General features: G+C 35.0%; 1 protein-coding gene across 1 annotated transcript; it reads right to left on the bottom strand.

Moving 5' to 3' along the window:
* Positions 1-2202: 2202 nt before the first annotated feature.
* Positions 2203-4172, bottom strand: LOC139495478 (uncharacterized). The gene is made up of 2 exons (XM_071283755.1): positions 3766-4172; positions 2203-3318 (listed from the first exon to the last, which is right to left on the bottom strand). Exons 1-2 carry the CDS (start codon positions 4086-4088, stop codon positions 2343-2345), a joined length of 1299 nt encoding a protein of 432 aa, XP_071139856.1. The 5' UTR covers positions 4089-4172; the 3' UTR covers positions 2203-2342.
* Between the last annotated feature and the right edge of the window lie 13916 nt (positions 4173-18088).

The following is an 18088-nucleotide window of genomic DNA, read 5'->3' as shown; positions in this document are numbered from 1 at the left end:
CATACAAAATGTATGAGTTTCATAGACAGATATTTAGTGAAATTGGCAATTGAGGAACTGCATTTTATTCAAATAAATCATCAAAATACGATACATGCAAAGAAAATCTGCATTATTTAAATCAGATTAGTTGGACAGAATAGCAATATAATAAGATTAAAGTTAAAATAATTATAACACGTAATCTATATCCAGAGGCCAGTGTATAACTGTTGTTGAACGTATTGGCAAAAATGTAATTAAAAAAGATAACAATGTTTATGATACTTTTCAAACAATTGCAATCAGCATATGAACTTCTTGAAAGACCGGTCATTATAAAAATATTTATGAGTGTATTTTATAGTAAAGTCGTTGATAGTTATCACGAAAATGGACATTGTGTATTTTCAGACTCGCAAGAAGAATAAACCCAAAACTAAAAGTGCGAGAATACTGACGATCGAAGAGGAAGACGAAGTAATTGAGTGGTTAAAGTCAAATCGTTTTCTATACGACAAGACAAGTATTGATTTCAAAAATCGCGATAAAAAAGAGCGAACATGGCATGAAATGGAACAGAGGATGAAGTTGAATCCCGGTGATCTTCAAAGATGGTATACGTCCTAAAGAACCACGTATGTGAAAGAAGTAAAGAAAAGAGAAAACACCACACGATCCGGAGCCGGTGTCGGAGATGGTTTGCTAACATCTAGAACTAGCTGGTTGTTGGAGAAATTCGAGTTTGTAAAACCCTTTGTCTGTCAGGCAAGAGGAACCAAGGGGTCACAGATCAAGAAACCTGACCGGTACTCAGACTGCAGTGAGTCATCAGTTCCATCAATAACGACCATGGAAAGTACACCACAGTCAGTGACAACATCGTCAACTACAACAAAGATATCTGACTGCCTAGAAAAAGTTTCTCAGCAGTTAGCAGTCCCAAAGAGTGACATAGAGAAGACCTGCGATTTCCTTAGTACGCTAATGGCAAAGATGATCCCTTCCTGTCTGGAGGATTTTACGAATGAAACTATCTTCAAGGCAATGGAGTATGTTAAACAGTCTAAACAGGAACAGCGTCAAACACAACAACCGCCAAGGGATGATTGTATACAGCCATCCCAGCTTTCATCTACATTCACAGACCCTTCCCAGCAAGTAAATCGCCAAACATTACCTCAATTTACCCAATTACAACCTCAACAGCAAACTGCAGTAGGAAATAACAGGCCTTCAATTAGATCGACAACATCATCCATGTCGTTCAGCATCGTCAGCCGCAACAAATGTCTACTGATCGCGACTATATCATTGCACGCAACTTAGCAGCTTCGAATCCGCCAGCTGACGTCCTTCAACAATATGGTCGATACCAATGGGCAGAACTGCAACCGACTAACTTGCAACCTATCTTAATGGGTCAACAGCAACAGACAGTATACTCAACTCACACTACAAGTTAGACACCAAGTGCTATTATATCAACTGCGACAGATACAACATCAGTACTGACGGATGCTTATGAGACAATAAACCCAGAAACACCTTTCATATAGATCTTCGACGTGAATGACTGTTTATTTTCATTTAGAAAAGATTTAGGAAAATCTTGAATAGAGAACCTTTAAATGTATAACTATTTGTAGATTGTAGAAAATTTGTAGCTTTTTTTGAGAATGAAAAGAAATAGGTTAATCCACATTTGTTTATGTTGTTTATATTAGGAACCAAAATTTTTAAACAAAACCAATAAAAAATGACATCGCTGAAAAGTGTAATATGCAAACGGAATCTTTTGCCATTACTTGGCGCCTGTGCCCTTTTCAATGTACATTTAGTTGTAAATCAAATTCGAACACACTAAGGAGCAATCAATAATCATAAACCACAAAGAAGACAATGCCATGGCAAATACACAACAGGCAACACAAATAACAACATAACAAAAACTAAAAACAAAGCAACATGGACCCCAAACAAAAACAAAATGTGGTGAACTCAAGTACCCTGGAAGGGTTAGCAGCTCCTGCTTCAAGTGTGACATCATTTATTGATGCTTATCAAAGTTTGTGTTTAAACTCAACCTATTCTTTTTTGCGCGTGTTGGGTCGTTGCCTCTTTGACACATTCCCCGTCTTCACTCATATTCTATCCCTTAAATACCATTCCAAGTACTAGTATTGCAACAAATTTGTATTATAAAGTGTATGTCAAACAAAGTTGGAGTGAATTATTCATTATGATAGAACCTCATTCTGAGATTTTTTATAGTCCTATCTATATCTAAATTTTTATTTTTAAACATTACATCAATTAACACAATACTGATGCATTCAAAACAATCAATGTTTCTGAACCAGTCAAATCATGTTCTCTTGCCAATCTACGGCGCCTGCTTCCGAGTTGAAGTAATTTTTAAGATAGTTCCTTTGATCAATTCCAGCAGCGTTACCAAAATTTCTCTGATACCCTGGGTCTCCGTCGGTAAGTTGCGCACCTTGTCGCCATTGTCCCTCTATTAAATTATGATTGTTGTCTTCTTCGTCAGCAAACAGTTGTAGATCAGCACGTTTCCTTATCCGAAGTAAGTTATGAAGAGTAGTACAAGACAGTACGATTAAATCTACTGTTTCTGGCAGTTGTTGCATAGTTCCAATCAAAATCTGAAATCTCATGGCAAGAATGCCAAAAGCATTCTCCACAATTCTACGTGCACGGGACAACCTATAGTTAAAGATGCGCTCATCGTGGTCTAAACGTTTTCTTGAATAGGGTTTCATCATCCATGATCGGAGAGGAAATGCGTCATCGCCAATAAGAAAATAAGGAATATCTGTTTCACCATTTGGAAGAGGGGAGGGAGGCGGAAGATCCAAAGTTCCATCTTCTAACATTGGTCGTAGTTCCGAGTCCCTAAATATCTGGCTATCAGATGCACTTCCGTATGAGCCCACACTCAGCCAAATAAACTTATAATCTGCATCAACTAGAGCCATCATCACTGTAGAGAAGAAATGTTTGTAGTTAAAAAATAACGACCCCGAGTTAGGCGGTTTTCTTATTCTAATGTGCTTCCCATCCAAAGCACCACAAGCGTGTGGGAGGTTCCATATTCTTTCAAAGTCAGATGCTATACGCATCCAATCTTCCGTCGTAATCTCATCCGGCATGACTTCATCTTTGTATGCTAAGTAAATTGCTTCGCAGACTTTAGGCACAAAGAGTGATATGGAGTTCCGGGCAACACGAAAGGCATACATAAGATCAGCATACGTGGAACCGGTAGCCAAATGTCTGAGTGTAACGGCTAACTTCAGTCCTGGTTCAAGTGGTTCCCTGTAACGAGAAATATTTATCTAAACTTACAATGCAATTAAAAGAATATTTTTTGTCGCATAAAAGGTAAACTGGAAATGTGTCATACATTAGAATAACAAAAGACAAGACAGTTTAATATACCCACTTCCATATGAATACGAACGTTATTTGGGGCGTTACTAACACGTACTTTGTTCACTTTGTATTAAATTGAATTATTTAGAAGCAAAGTGCTTAAGGAAAATTTTTTAAAAGATTGTTTTGCTGACCTTTTTACTTAGATATGAATTTCTGAAAAAACAGTTAGTATGGTTTTCTAAACTGACTATATCATACGGAAAATCCAAGCCTCGTCCTTCGGCACCGTCGGATATTCATATGATATAGTCAGCATACAAAATAAAACTAACTATTATTCTTAATGTACATTTCTGTTTTATTTTGCTTGAAAATTGAAGTACTTACCTGAAAGAGGTAGAGCTTTTTCTGATTGCAGGGGTAATTCTGTCAAGTATCTCCCCAAACAAGTCGGCATCAACTCTTAAAAAGTTTCTGTAACCAGACGCATCTTCCCGGTTAAGCTCATGCAGGAGTTGGTCATATTGTCCAAACAAAGTTCTTCTGATGAGCCATGGCCTGCACCAAAATCTACGTTGAGTCCGCCTCCTCCTCCTCCTAAAACAAAGAGGAAACAGTTGTTGATTTTCTTCCTCTGCCCTCTGTGCCAGTGGAAGAAGAAGTCGAAGGAAGTTATGGAAGAGTAATAATTTATTTCTCTCGTAAGACATGTCTTGTTACTCCGAATGTTTACATGGATAATAAATGAGACTGTATGGCCTACTATCTATATGAGTGCATGCATTTCCCATTGCAAAAAAACAATAAACATTCGTAAAACACTCGTAACTCAATCGCAAATGTTCGTGGGCTATCGTAAACTATTCGTTAACCAATCGTAAAAACTTGGATCAGATCGTTACCATTCGTATTGTGCTCGCAAAACACTCGTATGCATTCGTTAATTGCTCGTATCTATTCGCAATGAATCGTCTACTGTTATCGTAAAAGCATCGCATTCATTCTTAGTAAATCGTAACCAATCGTAAAGCACTCGCAAATCACTCGTAAAAGTGGTTTATTCGCAAAAGATTCGTTAAAGTTAAAGTTTAACGAATCTTGTAAATTTTGGTGATTCGTTAGCATTCGTAAGAAACATTCGTGTATGTGAAGGGGGTATAATGGAAAATAAATTTGTCGTTAACAGTTTTATTGTTCTAAAATGTCAAGAAATAACAATTGTAAAATATATGAATTCAAACTTAAGTCAATTACTGAACTAGTATACATGTACATATTTGCTTAGGGGCCAGCTGAAGGACGCCTTCGGGTACAGGAGTTTCTCACTACATTGAAGAATCATTAGTGGCCTTCGGCTTTTGTCTGCTCTATGGTGGGGTTGTAGCTTTAACACATTCCCAACTTCCTTTCTCAATTTTACATTTTGTACAAAACAAAGAGTTATATGTAATCAGGTACTATTAAATCAAAATGAATTTCCTTCTATTTATGTTATGAAATTACTCATGTCAGGAAGCTAAAACCAACCTAAATGTAATTTTTGTTTCATAAAATGTTTTCTTTTATGTAGGAATGATACATGCTGGCGTAGGATATGCCCAAATAGGAAACTTTCTGACAGAATGTAACTTGCCAGTCATGAGTAAATCTTGCTTCCAAATACATGAGAAGAAAATTGGAAAAAATCTGTGTGTCTGCTGCTGAGGAATCACGTAAGAATGCTCAACAACTGGAAAAGGAAATTTCTGCAGATGAGGTAATACTATATATTATAATAAATTTGACTTTATATTTGAATCTACTTCTGGACCTCTTTTAAAGCTGACTTTAAAATACATATATCTATCAAAATAGAAAAAGTGGTATGATTGCCAATGAGACATCTCTCCACAGAATACAAAATTACACAGGAAGTATCAACCATAGGTCACCCTACGGCCTGAAACAATGAGCAAAGCCTATACTGCAAAGTCTGTTATTAAAGACACTGAAATTATAAATGTAACACTATTCAAGATTTATTAACTCAATTATATATATATAAAATACTGAAGAATATTTTTCCATACATTCAATGCGTTGTTTCTTCAGGGGACCTGACAAACTTGTCTAAATGAAATCAATAAACGACGGGAGCAATGTCAAATTGCGATGACTTTTTCAAAAGACAATGGGATCAATGTTCACAATTTCAACAAACAAAGTAGAATCAGTGGTAGAGACTACCTGAGAAGAGTTCGGAGAGCTAAATAAGATTGTTGAAGTCCAGAATTTCTTTAGCAACCCCAAGACCATCAAAACAATTAAAAGGTATTTTTAGGAGCCAAAAAGGCAAAGGCATTACAAATATTGGAATACATGTCGCACCTAAAATGTTCAAATTCAGCACCATTAACAAGGAAGGCCAATTAACAGAAATAAACAAACACATATATGGCAGAAAAATACCTCTCCAGGACATAATTCAGGCTGAAAATAAAAACAATGCTGGGGTACTTTATATAACATCTGATGAAGAATACAACAGCATGACTCTTCTTAATCTTCAAAATAAACTAACAACATTTAACAGTAGCAACATATTGTTAACATCATCAGCCAGAGACATCTTAGATGAACTGCCAGAGCAACATTCCAGATAAAGAACCTATTGCGCCAATTTCTCTCAACATCAGAACACCAGTGATTTACCCACAGTTTTTATCTTTGAGTTTGACAACAATTTTACAAAACAAAACTTCTTCTGTTAAAACCAATTTGCACTTGTTTCAACCAGCACCTACGATATCACCATACAACCAGATCCCTGACAACCAAAATATCTGCAGGTGATTCTAGTAGACGATTTGCCGTCAACCTCTTCAGGAATATTTGCTCCATAGAAGATGTAATGAACACAAATGTAAAAAGGAAAGTGTTTCAAGGGAAAGCTTCTATAAAAGGACAGATATCAACTTAGAAGATCAATGCTATTCGCTTAGTCTGTCAGACTCATTATCCATCGTTACCATCACTTGCCGAGAAGAACTGGTCAGTTGTGAGAGCAATCGACAAAGCAAATTGGAACTTTCAGCAGCATGTGAGGAAATCCTTTGACCTCACTGATCTCAACCTCTAAAACTCTTTATGTTTAAAGCACTGATAATTCAAATTGTCTACATAAGCTTGTTTTGATTTTTTGTGGACCTCCTTGCAGTTAAACTAGATAAGCATTTAAGAGTTTTTAATATAAGTAAGAAACTTTAAGATGGTTTGCTACATTTATACTATTAAACATCTCGATCAGAGGCACTGTTCTGCAGCTGAAGTCATTTGATCCTTTGAAAATAATTTTTCTACAATCTTTTGTTGAAATTGACTTAAAATAAGGGGGGGAGGCATACAACGCTTGATTGGTTAAGTAACTAAACTAATACAATTTAAACCATGTGTTATTGAAACAATAAATTAAATACAACAACGACATCAAGATCGAAGCTTTTCGGTTGTTGGATATGGATTCTGTCAATGTATGATTAAACCTCTCATATGAGAAATACTTCTCTGAAAAACAGGTGAGCGACACACTAAAACCAAAAATTTATAAATAGAGGCAACAGTGTATATACTGCTGTTCGAAATTCATAAATAAATAGAAAAAAACAAATCCGGGTTACAAACTAAAACTGAGGGAAACGCAACAAAAACGAACAATAAATCCATTTCCTCGTAGGGTGTTACGCTAAGCTCACGGGTAACGCTTTGGAACGATGCTCTCCATGATTCAAACGATTCTGGTTTATCGTCAGAGTTTATAAATCTCGAAAGAAGAAAGTCGTTTCTGTGCATACATCTAGTAATGTCCGTCATGGCATCATAAAGAAGGGAATCTGTAGAATTAGCACTAGTTTGTACAAGATTCTGCGAGAAATATGGTTGGAAAAATATAAAAACCAGGATCTAAATAAATTTATAGCTGAAGCAGAGAAATGTTAGCAATTTAATGAGCTAGATTTTGAAATTTCTGAAAAAGAAGTTCTTGATGCACTTAAATCTTTAAAAAATAAAAAGCCAAATATCAAACGGAATGTTAAAATATGGGTTTTTACATTTTTCTCAACCCCTTTTGAAAATATTTAATAATGTCCTAACCTGTGGAATTTTTCCTAAAATTTAGTGTGAAAGTTTTCTTACTCGCATACATAAGTCAGGTGACACTCCAGAACCTAGTAATACAGATGAATTGCAATTATTAGTTATATTGGAAAGTTGTTTACTAAAAAATAAAATAAGACTAACAAAATATTTATAAAGCAAGGCATTATATCCCTAGAACAAATTGGTTTCTCTAAAGGTATCATCATCTTTTTTTCTTAAAAACTCTAATAGATAAACGCACACAAAGAGGCTCGAAACCATTATACACATGTTTTGTTGACTTAAGAAGAGCTCTCAATGCGGTTAATCATACAGGACTGTTTTATAAACTTAGTCAAATTGGAATAGGTATTCATTGTTATAATACAATCAAAAGTATGTATTCTAATTGCATACTATGTATAAAATTGACAGAACAGCTCCACATAATTCCAGCCTCGGTATGGTATGTCCATGACACGGAGCCAATTTGAACTTTCCTACTAAGAAACCTAGTTGTGAATCTCCATCTCTGTCAAATGTACGGATAACGCAACAGGCGAAATCGCCTTCTTTGATGCGTCCGAGAAGATGTGTAATTCACATTCAGTACTGTCGTTCAATGGTTGACTAGTGAAAGGCCTCCCTATCTCTTATGTTTCAAGATCCCTGCCAGTTCGAGTGTAAATTATCGGGCAACGGATCATCCCAATCTAATGAATTGTTTGTACTGCTCTCATAATTAACCCTACGCCTATGATTACAGGAGCTATGAACCCTAACGGCGGATCAAATATTCCGTTAACTACTGAAAGCAGCCCGCTTTTTGTAAAGGGTTTCTCCTCTTTAGTTAACTGATAGGCGAAACTGTCTTTTACGACATTCCAACACAAACCCTAACTTCTCTGTAGACATGTAGACTCTGAATTAAAGTCAATATCGGTAATGCTTTCAGCTAAATCCTTTGTTTCAAAACTCTTTACTACCTCACTATTATTTCAAACTATCATATGCAGTCTAATTTTACCTCTTGTTATTAATCTGTCTTGAGTCCTTTTGATGAGACTTGCAATTTCTTCAGGACTATCGCCCGACACCAAACCAATATCTACATAAAAATTCTTGTTTACATAATGACATATATCATCACATGTGTCTAAATCTGTGTGATCGCAAACAGCTTTGCGTAAACCATAATTAGCTACAGCTAGGGAAGGTGAATTCCCAAAAACGCGAAATTTGGCTACAAAGTAACAACACTTGGTCAGCACCTCATAAGGAACATTCCTGCTATATTTAGTTTCATTCCATTCTATGCATTTCCCATAAGGTCCTATGTTAAACTTAGTCCCCCGCTGGCTGCTATCTTGGATGATGAATCGACTACAAAGTAAAAACACTTGGTCAACACCTCATAAAGGTCATTCATTCCATTCAGTGGTTCTCTAGAAGAAGTTCAAAATGTAAAAAGTGAACGACGGACGACAAGCGATGATAAAAGTTCACTTGAACCGAAGGGCCAGTTGAGCTAAAAAAAAATTAATTTAGATTTATGAGTTATGACGTCACAGACAACAACCATACAAAAAGCACCACAGCAGACGAAAAGAAATTTGCAAGGAGATAACAGAAACATTTGGAAGCCACCAATTAACCAACCAAAGATCAAACAAAATATGGTTGTATGTTGATTTTTTTTAGGGGGAGGGGAATCAATTTCTTACCTTGCTTTTATGCATTTGCTTCCAACAATTTGGTTGAAATTTTCATTGGCTTGTGTAGATCCTATATTTTGTACACTGTCTGCTTTTCGGTTGTATTGTTGGACCAATTCCCTCAATTCAGGCATCATTTGACAAGCAATTTTCACCCGACAGGCTTCTTTACCTATAATACACCAAGAGACATGCATGTCTGTTTCGTAAAGATATGAAGAAGGTTCATTGTTGGTAAAATAATAAATAATATTGGAAACCTGAAAAGCATATATCATTCGGGGGGAAATAACATTTTGATCTAGTCGTTTAAAAAAGTAGCATTTGAATTAAAAAAAAAAATAACAGATAAATTATAAAAAAAAAATGCTAAAGAGCAATAGCTCCAAAATCAATTACATTTACATAAATTTTCTTTGTATATAATCTAGAAAGTGTCCCTTGGTCAGGTTTTGTCCATCGTTTTACCCTTATAATTTATATTTTAAAATCATTTTGTTCATTCAAATGTTACAAAATGTGTTTTAGTTTTGAAGAATATGCAGAAGATCATAAATGAAAATATTCAAAATATTCTGGTGAAGGGTTTCAGAGTAGTACTTTTGTTTGCAAACATTAAAAGAACTGCAAGATGAAGGATGTAAACACATGACTGAAGCTCATACTGACTGATGATAATTAGAAATATAAATCACATTAGTCAATCATAGTAGAATCATTATCTGCATGAGGAACCTTGTTTTGGCACCCTGGGTCATTTAGTTTGTGTGTCATTTCTAGAGTCATGTCTGGTTATCGGAACATAGCGGTTGTATTTGATAAAATATTGAGCGATTTTGTAATCGACAACTGTTTTTCGTTAAACTTTTAAATGACATTTTTTATGTGTTTTTTAAAAATTGTAACAAAATATCAGTATGCAATATCATTGTTGGAAAACAAAGATATTACGTTAAAATTCAAAATGACTGTAATACATTATTATCAATATGAAATCTAATTGTGAGAAAAAACCCCAAAAATAATAGATTTGAAGAGGGGATACTTTTGTATGACATTGTTTAGAAGGAATATGTTAGTAAATTAAAGAACCTTAGTGAGCGCGCTCACATATCCCACGTCCCCACATTGTCATTGGAGGAATTAAATAAGTGTAAGAAAAAAAAATTGAATCATAATTTCCTATCAATATCCACATATACATAGTATGTCCTTATATCTACAAAGTTTCATGAAATTCTGTTGTGTGGTTTCCGATGAGTTGCAATTACAAACTGTTGCAGAAATACATTGGAGCAAATAAGTTCTAATGAGCGTAACTCCAAGAAAAAAATGTTGATTATAAAAAATGGATACTGCATATAACAAATGATTTTTCACAACGGTAACATTATATTTGGCATAAAAAATATCGTCCGATCGTATTTTATATACAAATACATCATATTCTTGAAATTTTTTGGAAAACCGTAGCTACTGCCTCTAAGTTGAAAAACAACTCGAACATTTGAAATTATGTTTTATTTTTTATTTATAGCAATGAATACTCTTATAATAATCTTAGGCAGAATGGGGGAGCTTATGTGGGGAAATTTTGTTTGGCTATATAGAAAATCACTGGGATGGGCAACCCTCTGCCCTCGTATAAACATTTCTGGATCAGCCAATCGTTATAACTTTACATTTATATTCTGCACAGCTTACTAATTCTGAATTACTGAATTAGAAAAGATTTCCCCAGAAAGTCATTTATAAACACATGATCTTGTGGGTCCACTTCACACCAAAGATAACAACAACAGATTCATTGCAGTCCTTACAGACTATTTCACGAAATAGCCAGAGGTTAAGGCAATTCCATCCAAGCATTCACACCATATTGCTGAGTTTATCATTGAAATGATTTGCCGACACGGTACACCATCTGAAGTCATTACTGATAGAGGCAGATAATTTTGTAACAAGGTCAACTCAATCTTATGTACAAAGCTGAATATAGACCACAAAGGGTCATCTCCTTACCATCCTCAAACCAAAACACCAAGGGTGACTGGGGTATAGAAATATGGTTATTTGGTCTTCTCCCGACCGGCAGTAAAACGCTTGTCGAAGTGGGGCGTCCGTTTGGCTGTGCGGGATGTATCAAGTTCGCAGTCACGTCCGGTCAGAAGGGGGACGTTAAATCCGATGCCTCGTGTAAAGAGAGTGCCACGCTCTTTGCACGTTAAGAACCCTTGCAACAACTCTTTGAGGGGTCCGTGGGTGGCCTTTTGCAAGGCAAAATATCTGTCTATCCAATATACCCTCATTTTCCAGTGGCAGTCCAAATTTCCCCGACCATCATCCTCTATTATAACAACCTACCTATTGTATTTACTGTTAACTTGTTCTCGTCCTGAATATGCATGAAATATTTGCCACTGGACGTTAAGCAACAAACAATCAATCAATCAATCCTCAAACCAATGGGCTCACAGAAAGGTTTAACCAGACCCTGTGCAACTCACTCGGGAAGTATGAAAATGACTGGGACCAATATCTAACAAGTTGCCTTTGCTGAGAGAACATGTGTCCAGAAGTCAACAAAGCAAACTCATTTTTTCCTAGTATATGGCAGAAAACCTACCTTACCAATAGAGCTAGACATACCCTACAGCCATGCCTTAAGACAAATCAAATGAAGTAGAACTGAACGATAGAATTACGTCATTTGTCCATCTGATTAAGACCCAGAAAGACACCAAAGAAGAATAAAAAAACTCAAGACTAAGCAGAAAGAGTAGCATGACAGAACCACTAGAAACCATTTCTACCTGGTGATCGAATCAATAGATGTGGGGACAAGATAGTGCACAGATGGACAGGACAATTAATCATACTATATAGAGAAAGGTGTCTAAAAGGTAAACGGAAGGACAGTTCTCTTTGCAAAGAGCCTTAGAATGTACTTGACACCTAAACCAACTGCAAAGAGCCAGAAATATGCATTTTTTTTATCCAACATAAATAATATACAACAGTACAGTTATCAAACAGTTAGTTCATATATATGAATGTAATATAATACAATCTATCAGAAAATGTATAGAACTTGAAAATAACATTTTGTTTAATTTTAAGAAATGCTCTCAATTGTAAAATATTTGAATTGGCTCTCGCCGATAAATATCCTGCTGCATAAAGCAAACAACAATCAATCAATTTAACTGGATCATGATCAAATGAATTACCCGTTGCGTCCATGTTCCATATTATTTTATTTTTTTAATTTTTTTTTGCAATATCCTTTTCAATCAGAATTTTCTCCAATGCCTTTAAATACTCTCTTCCTTTTGTCTGTCCATCATTCTGGAAATATCGGAATTCGGTTAATACAGTTAATACTGAATTCATTAAAAGAACCTTTAATACATTCTGTAACTTTAGTGTTTATTTGGTATTAGCATATATATATTGACATATATTTGATGATCAAACTTCCGGTAACATGGCGGCGCCAATACATTTTTAAGTGTTCCTATAAAATAACCATACACAGATGTTGGGAAGCATTAAATCATAAAAATGATTATCACAATGTGATAACAAAATGTCTAGACAAGTTAAACCACCCTCTAAACTAAGCGATTGCTTTACTGATGATGAAAAACAACACGAGTTTCGTGATGAGACTCCCCTTATCCATGATCAATGCGATGGGAAGACGAACAATGTGTCTTTTAAAACAGATCGGGCTAATATTTGGAAAAAATCCATTTAATCATACTTTGAACACTATTCTAAATGATTAACACATGTTCCTATGTAGATAAGAACTTCCCAGGACTGGTGTCAGTTTGATCACAGGCTTTGGTCAGTCAGCATCGTTTATCTTTAGATTAATTACTTGCTATATATATATATTTCTAATCATGCTGCTGGACAAAGAAATATCAGAGTTTAGTGCTGAAATGTATTTAGAACTTATTATGATGTATAATAATGAAATTCATTATGATGAACTAAATAGTTTTAAAGAGGAGGAGGATTTAAGGACTTTAAGTGTTTTAAAATTAAAAAACCGGTTAGAAAAAAGTTTGTCCGTGTCCATTGCCAAAGTGGAAAAGATGTTGAAGAAGGAACTAGAATGTAGTGACTTAATAAGACTTTGCCATATTGGCATAGAATTGGCAAATGCCAAATCTAGTGATAGTAGGAGACAAGAGGAAAAGAGAAATCGGGAAGTGATGATAGCTCACCAAGTAAAAAGATATCTGGAGAACCTACAGTAAGTTAAAATTATGCAATTATTGGTGAAGTAATTTTATTTTCATGCTCCGTGGTTAAATGCATTACAAGTTGCCATATGAAGTTACATTGTATATGTAAAAGTAGAGGTTACTACTGAGCAGGTGTGTCTGTGAATCTGTTAATTCGAAAATGCAGAATACCTTCGAAAAGTAAATGAGTTGTAATGCAGGTTTTAGATCAAATCCACAGTGGGCATGCATATTAGAACGGGAACTGTGGTAGTTTAGACCTCATTTCAATGAAATGGTCAAAAAATTTTAAAAAAATTCTGGGAGCAGGCATACTTGTATAGTATAGAGAATTAAAAAAAAAAAAAAAAAAAAAAAAAAAATGGTGTGCGAAGAAAAACTTCAGTTCACAGTGGGCATATAAATAAGGAATAAGAACTGTGGTAGTTTAGATCTCATGTCAGTGAGATGTTAAAAAATTATATACATATTAAAGTTTAAGGTACAATTAAAATAAAATTGTAAAAATTCAGGAGTCATTTTAAGGAAATAACAGTTTTTATGAATTTTACATCGGTATGAAGATGAAGGCATGTGTATTTCAGTGAAATAGCTTAAGTAACTTATTGAGACGGTCTAAGTTAAGATTTTTACGACAAATAGACATGATAGATATTTTATTTTACTGTAAATTGTATCTGGTACTTTATTAAAGTAACAGTGCCACATAAAAGTCATCAAAGTGAACAGGTATAAGTCTTTAATTAAATACTGTGTACACATATTTCTTTCATGTTAATTTTAGTTCAATAGTAAAAATTGTGCGTCAGGAGAGATGTCTTTTAGAGAAGAAGAGTTAAATGACAGGATACTTGAATTAGACTCTTTACTTCAGAGTACAAAATATTCCAAACAGAAACTAGTATTACAAAAAAGTATTGTATCATTTCTAAGTGATTTAAATCCTCAAAAATCATTAAATGACGCCCTACTATCTGACATTAGGAAATTTAATTCATAAAGCACAATGTAAAAATAGGGGAGTCGAAGGAAAATTTCAATGTGGATGTCCCCTTCGACTTTCAGCTGGATCGGTTGATAGTTTGATTGGTCAACTAAGGGCAATTTTTCGTGATCACGGTCGTGGCACAGATTGGAATGACATATGAGGATTAGATAATCCAGCAGCATCTTCGGTTATAAACAAGAGTGCACACACTGAAATGTCTCGCCTTCTATACTAATCAATGATATTATGTTGATAGTCCTAAGTATAAAGCTAAGCTTTAATACAACTGTCACATAAACTTAACATTAACCAAGATAACTAAACAAAGACCAATGAACCTTGAAAATGAGGTCAAGGTCAGATGAACCATGCCAGGCAGACATGTACAGCTAACAATGCTTCTATACAACATATATAGTTGACCTATTACTTATAGTTTAAGAAAAATAGACCAAAACACAAAAACTTAACACTGTGCAATGAACCGTGAAAATGAGGTCATGGTCAAATAAAACCTGCGCGACAGACATAAAGATCATAAAATATTTCCATACACCAAATATAGATGACCTATGGCATATAGTATTAGATAAAAAGACCAAAACACAAAAACTTAACTTTGACCACTGAACCTTGAAAATGAGGTCAAGGTCACATAACATCTGCCCGCTAGACAGGTACACCTTACAATCATTCCATACAACAAATATAGACCTATTGCATATAGTATGAGAAAAACCGACCAAAACACAAAAATTTAACTATAACCACTGAACCTTGAAAATGAGGTCAAGGTCACATAACATCTGCCCGCTAGACAGGTACACCTTACAATCATTCCATACAACAAATATAGACCTATTGCATATAGTATGAGAAAAACCGACCAAAACACAAAAAAAAACTATAACCACTGAACCATGAAAATGAGGTCAAGGTCAAATGACAACTGCCAGTTGGACATGTACACCTTACAGTCCTTCCATACACCGAATATACTAGCCCTACTGCTTAAAGTATCTGAGATATGGACTTGACCACCAAAACTTAACCTTGTTCACTGATCCATGAAATGAGGTCGAGGTCAAGTGAAAACTGTCTGACAGACATGAGGACCTTGCAAGGTACGCACATATCAAATATAGTTATCCTATTACTTATAATAAGAGAGAATTCAACATTATAAAAAATCTTAACTTTTTTTTCAAGTGGTCATTGAACCATGAAAATGAGGTCAAGGACATTGGACATGTGACTGATGGAAACTTCGTAATATGAAGCATCCAGGTCTTACACCTTCTAAAATATAAAGCTTTTAAGAAGTTAGCTAACGCCGCCGCCGCCGGATCACTATACCTATGTCGAGCTTTCTGCAACAAAAGTTGCAGGCTCGACAAAAAGTACTTATCAGCTATAAAGTTAGAACAATCAATGGCAGCCGCATCACCAAAACATGCAGTGCCACTTTTTTCAAATGAATTAATACTTGTTTCAAGATATATTTCATATAAGATGTCAAACAAAAAATTAGAAATATTTCAAAAGTATATACTTATTCGCGATAAGACCTTTTTTAACATACTGTCTTTTACTGGTGATAGAGCAGGAGATCTCGGTTCATTGTTGATTGATAAAGTTCGTTGGTTACCTGGAGAAGAAGGGGTTATAATTTCCATGATGAAGGGTAAAACAATAGATATAAGTGACCCCAGGGTAGTTATCATTTATAATTCTGTTAATACAGAATTCTGTCCTGCAAAGTGAGTAAATTGGAGATTGTAGGTGGTTTTTTATTTCGACCATTGGCACCATCTTGTATGGCACTTTCTGATGTACCTTTCACATCTGCTGCTGCTAATGCTCGTTTAAAATCTCATCTAACAGATTTGAATATATGGGAAGGCGAAACGCCACATAGTACAAGAAGTGGGTGTGCCTTGACATTAACATGGCTAGGTTTAAATTCTGAGTGCATAAAATCACATGTAGGCTGGAAATCGGACAAAATGCTAAAACATTATACAGTAACTAATGAAATCAATGACAAATCAGTGTCTACAAGGTCTTTGTCAAAACTGAGTGATTCTGAAATTTCTCACTTAACTGGGAAATACCAACGCTACAATAATTTTGAACATTTTAAAAAGGTAACTGATTAATTAGTTTATTTGATCACATTGTAGACAACCCAGTTAAAAGCAGAAATTGAACTTCTGAAAAAAGGGATAAATGTAGATGTAATAGAACAAGCTCTGAGGGAGGTAAAAGAATATGCAGCTAGGTCAAGAGAAATTAATGTTGATACTTTACAATTAAAATTTATGCACCTGGACGAGGTAGCTAGAAGGGTTGGTCATCAAGATAGAGAACTTTATTCAATGGTGTTACAGAGATTTCTGTGCCATAACAATAATGAAAGAGTGGGATTTTTAGTCACTTCGCTTTTGTCATCACCTGCTGAGACTTAATTATTTGAAAAAGAACAGACATTTTTAAAGATACATGGAAATGAACTTTTAAGCACAAAACAACAAAAAGACGAGGTTGAAACAAAAAACTTTGGAAATGAGAATCAGTTTCAACAATTTGCAACAATGATGCAATGTATGCAGTCTGTATTAAACCCTAAAACCCTAGGCCGAGTACCCCATTTATGACCCAAAGGTTTGCCCAGAATCCTCGTAGGATGCCGGAAAAAGGACAGAGGAAACCCCATCAAATTACACTGGATGTTTCAAGTGTGGAGATATTAATCATTTTAAAATAGATTGTCCAAAATAACTGATCAATCCCGTATTATTTTTACAGGAACTTTCTTCAACTGATCATCGTGTTAGACCTTATGCATGGGAATATAGCATTGATTTTTTACCTGCTCTAGTGAATCCAAGGTTATACATCATGATGTACAGTATTTTCCATAATATCAGGGTTTCACTCTTTACAAATTAACACCATTTTTCAATCTTTCAAGAACCATAACTCCTGAACGGTAAAAGTCAAAATCGCCATTATTGAACTTGACCTTCATTTAGTTGTCAGTAACAACATATTAAAATTTTAAAAGCTTTGGTTGAACGGTTCATGAGTTAATGCACGGACAACATTTGATTTCCAAGCCGTACATCCACAAATCAATAACCTACATTTTTGTCACAAAAATACGGTTAAAAATGCAAGTCCGAGATTATAACAAAAAAGTGTTGACCCCCACTCCCTTAAAAATCAAATGATGCTCCCTAATCAAGCACTTTGACAAGACCATTACAAGAAACCAAAGAGATTGGCATACACGACAGATAAAGAAGTACAGTTGACGCCGTTATTGATACAGCAAATTCGCTTAGATATAATAACCTAAAAGAGGTTCAACGAGAATAGTCATGTGAATTTCGAAGCGACTTCAGAGGTACCACTGTTGACGTGTAAAGTAGTACAAAAGAAGCAAGAGTGATTACAATAATACTGAACTTCGAGGAAAATTCAAAATAGAAAGTGTAGCTATTTATGCTTTCAATCAATTCAAGTTCGAAGACGTGTTTAAGTTTGTATAAATTGTATTCAATCGTTGACGTTCTATACAAAACCGTAACAACTGAAACGTACCTGTAATACTTGTAAGGGAGAGCATC

Source organism: Mytilus edulis, chromosome 11, assembly GCF_963676685.1.
Source record: "Mytilus edulis chromosome 11, xbMytEdul2.2, whole genome shotgun sequence".
Lineage (NCBI taxonomy): Eukaryota > Metazoa > Mollusca > Bivalvia > Mytilida > Mytilidae > Mytilus > Mytilus edulis.
The sequence above is the reverse complement of the archived record's forward strand: the minus strand, read 5'-3'. Positions and strand labels throughout refer to the sequence as shown.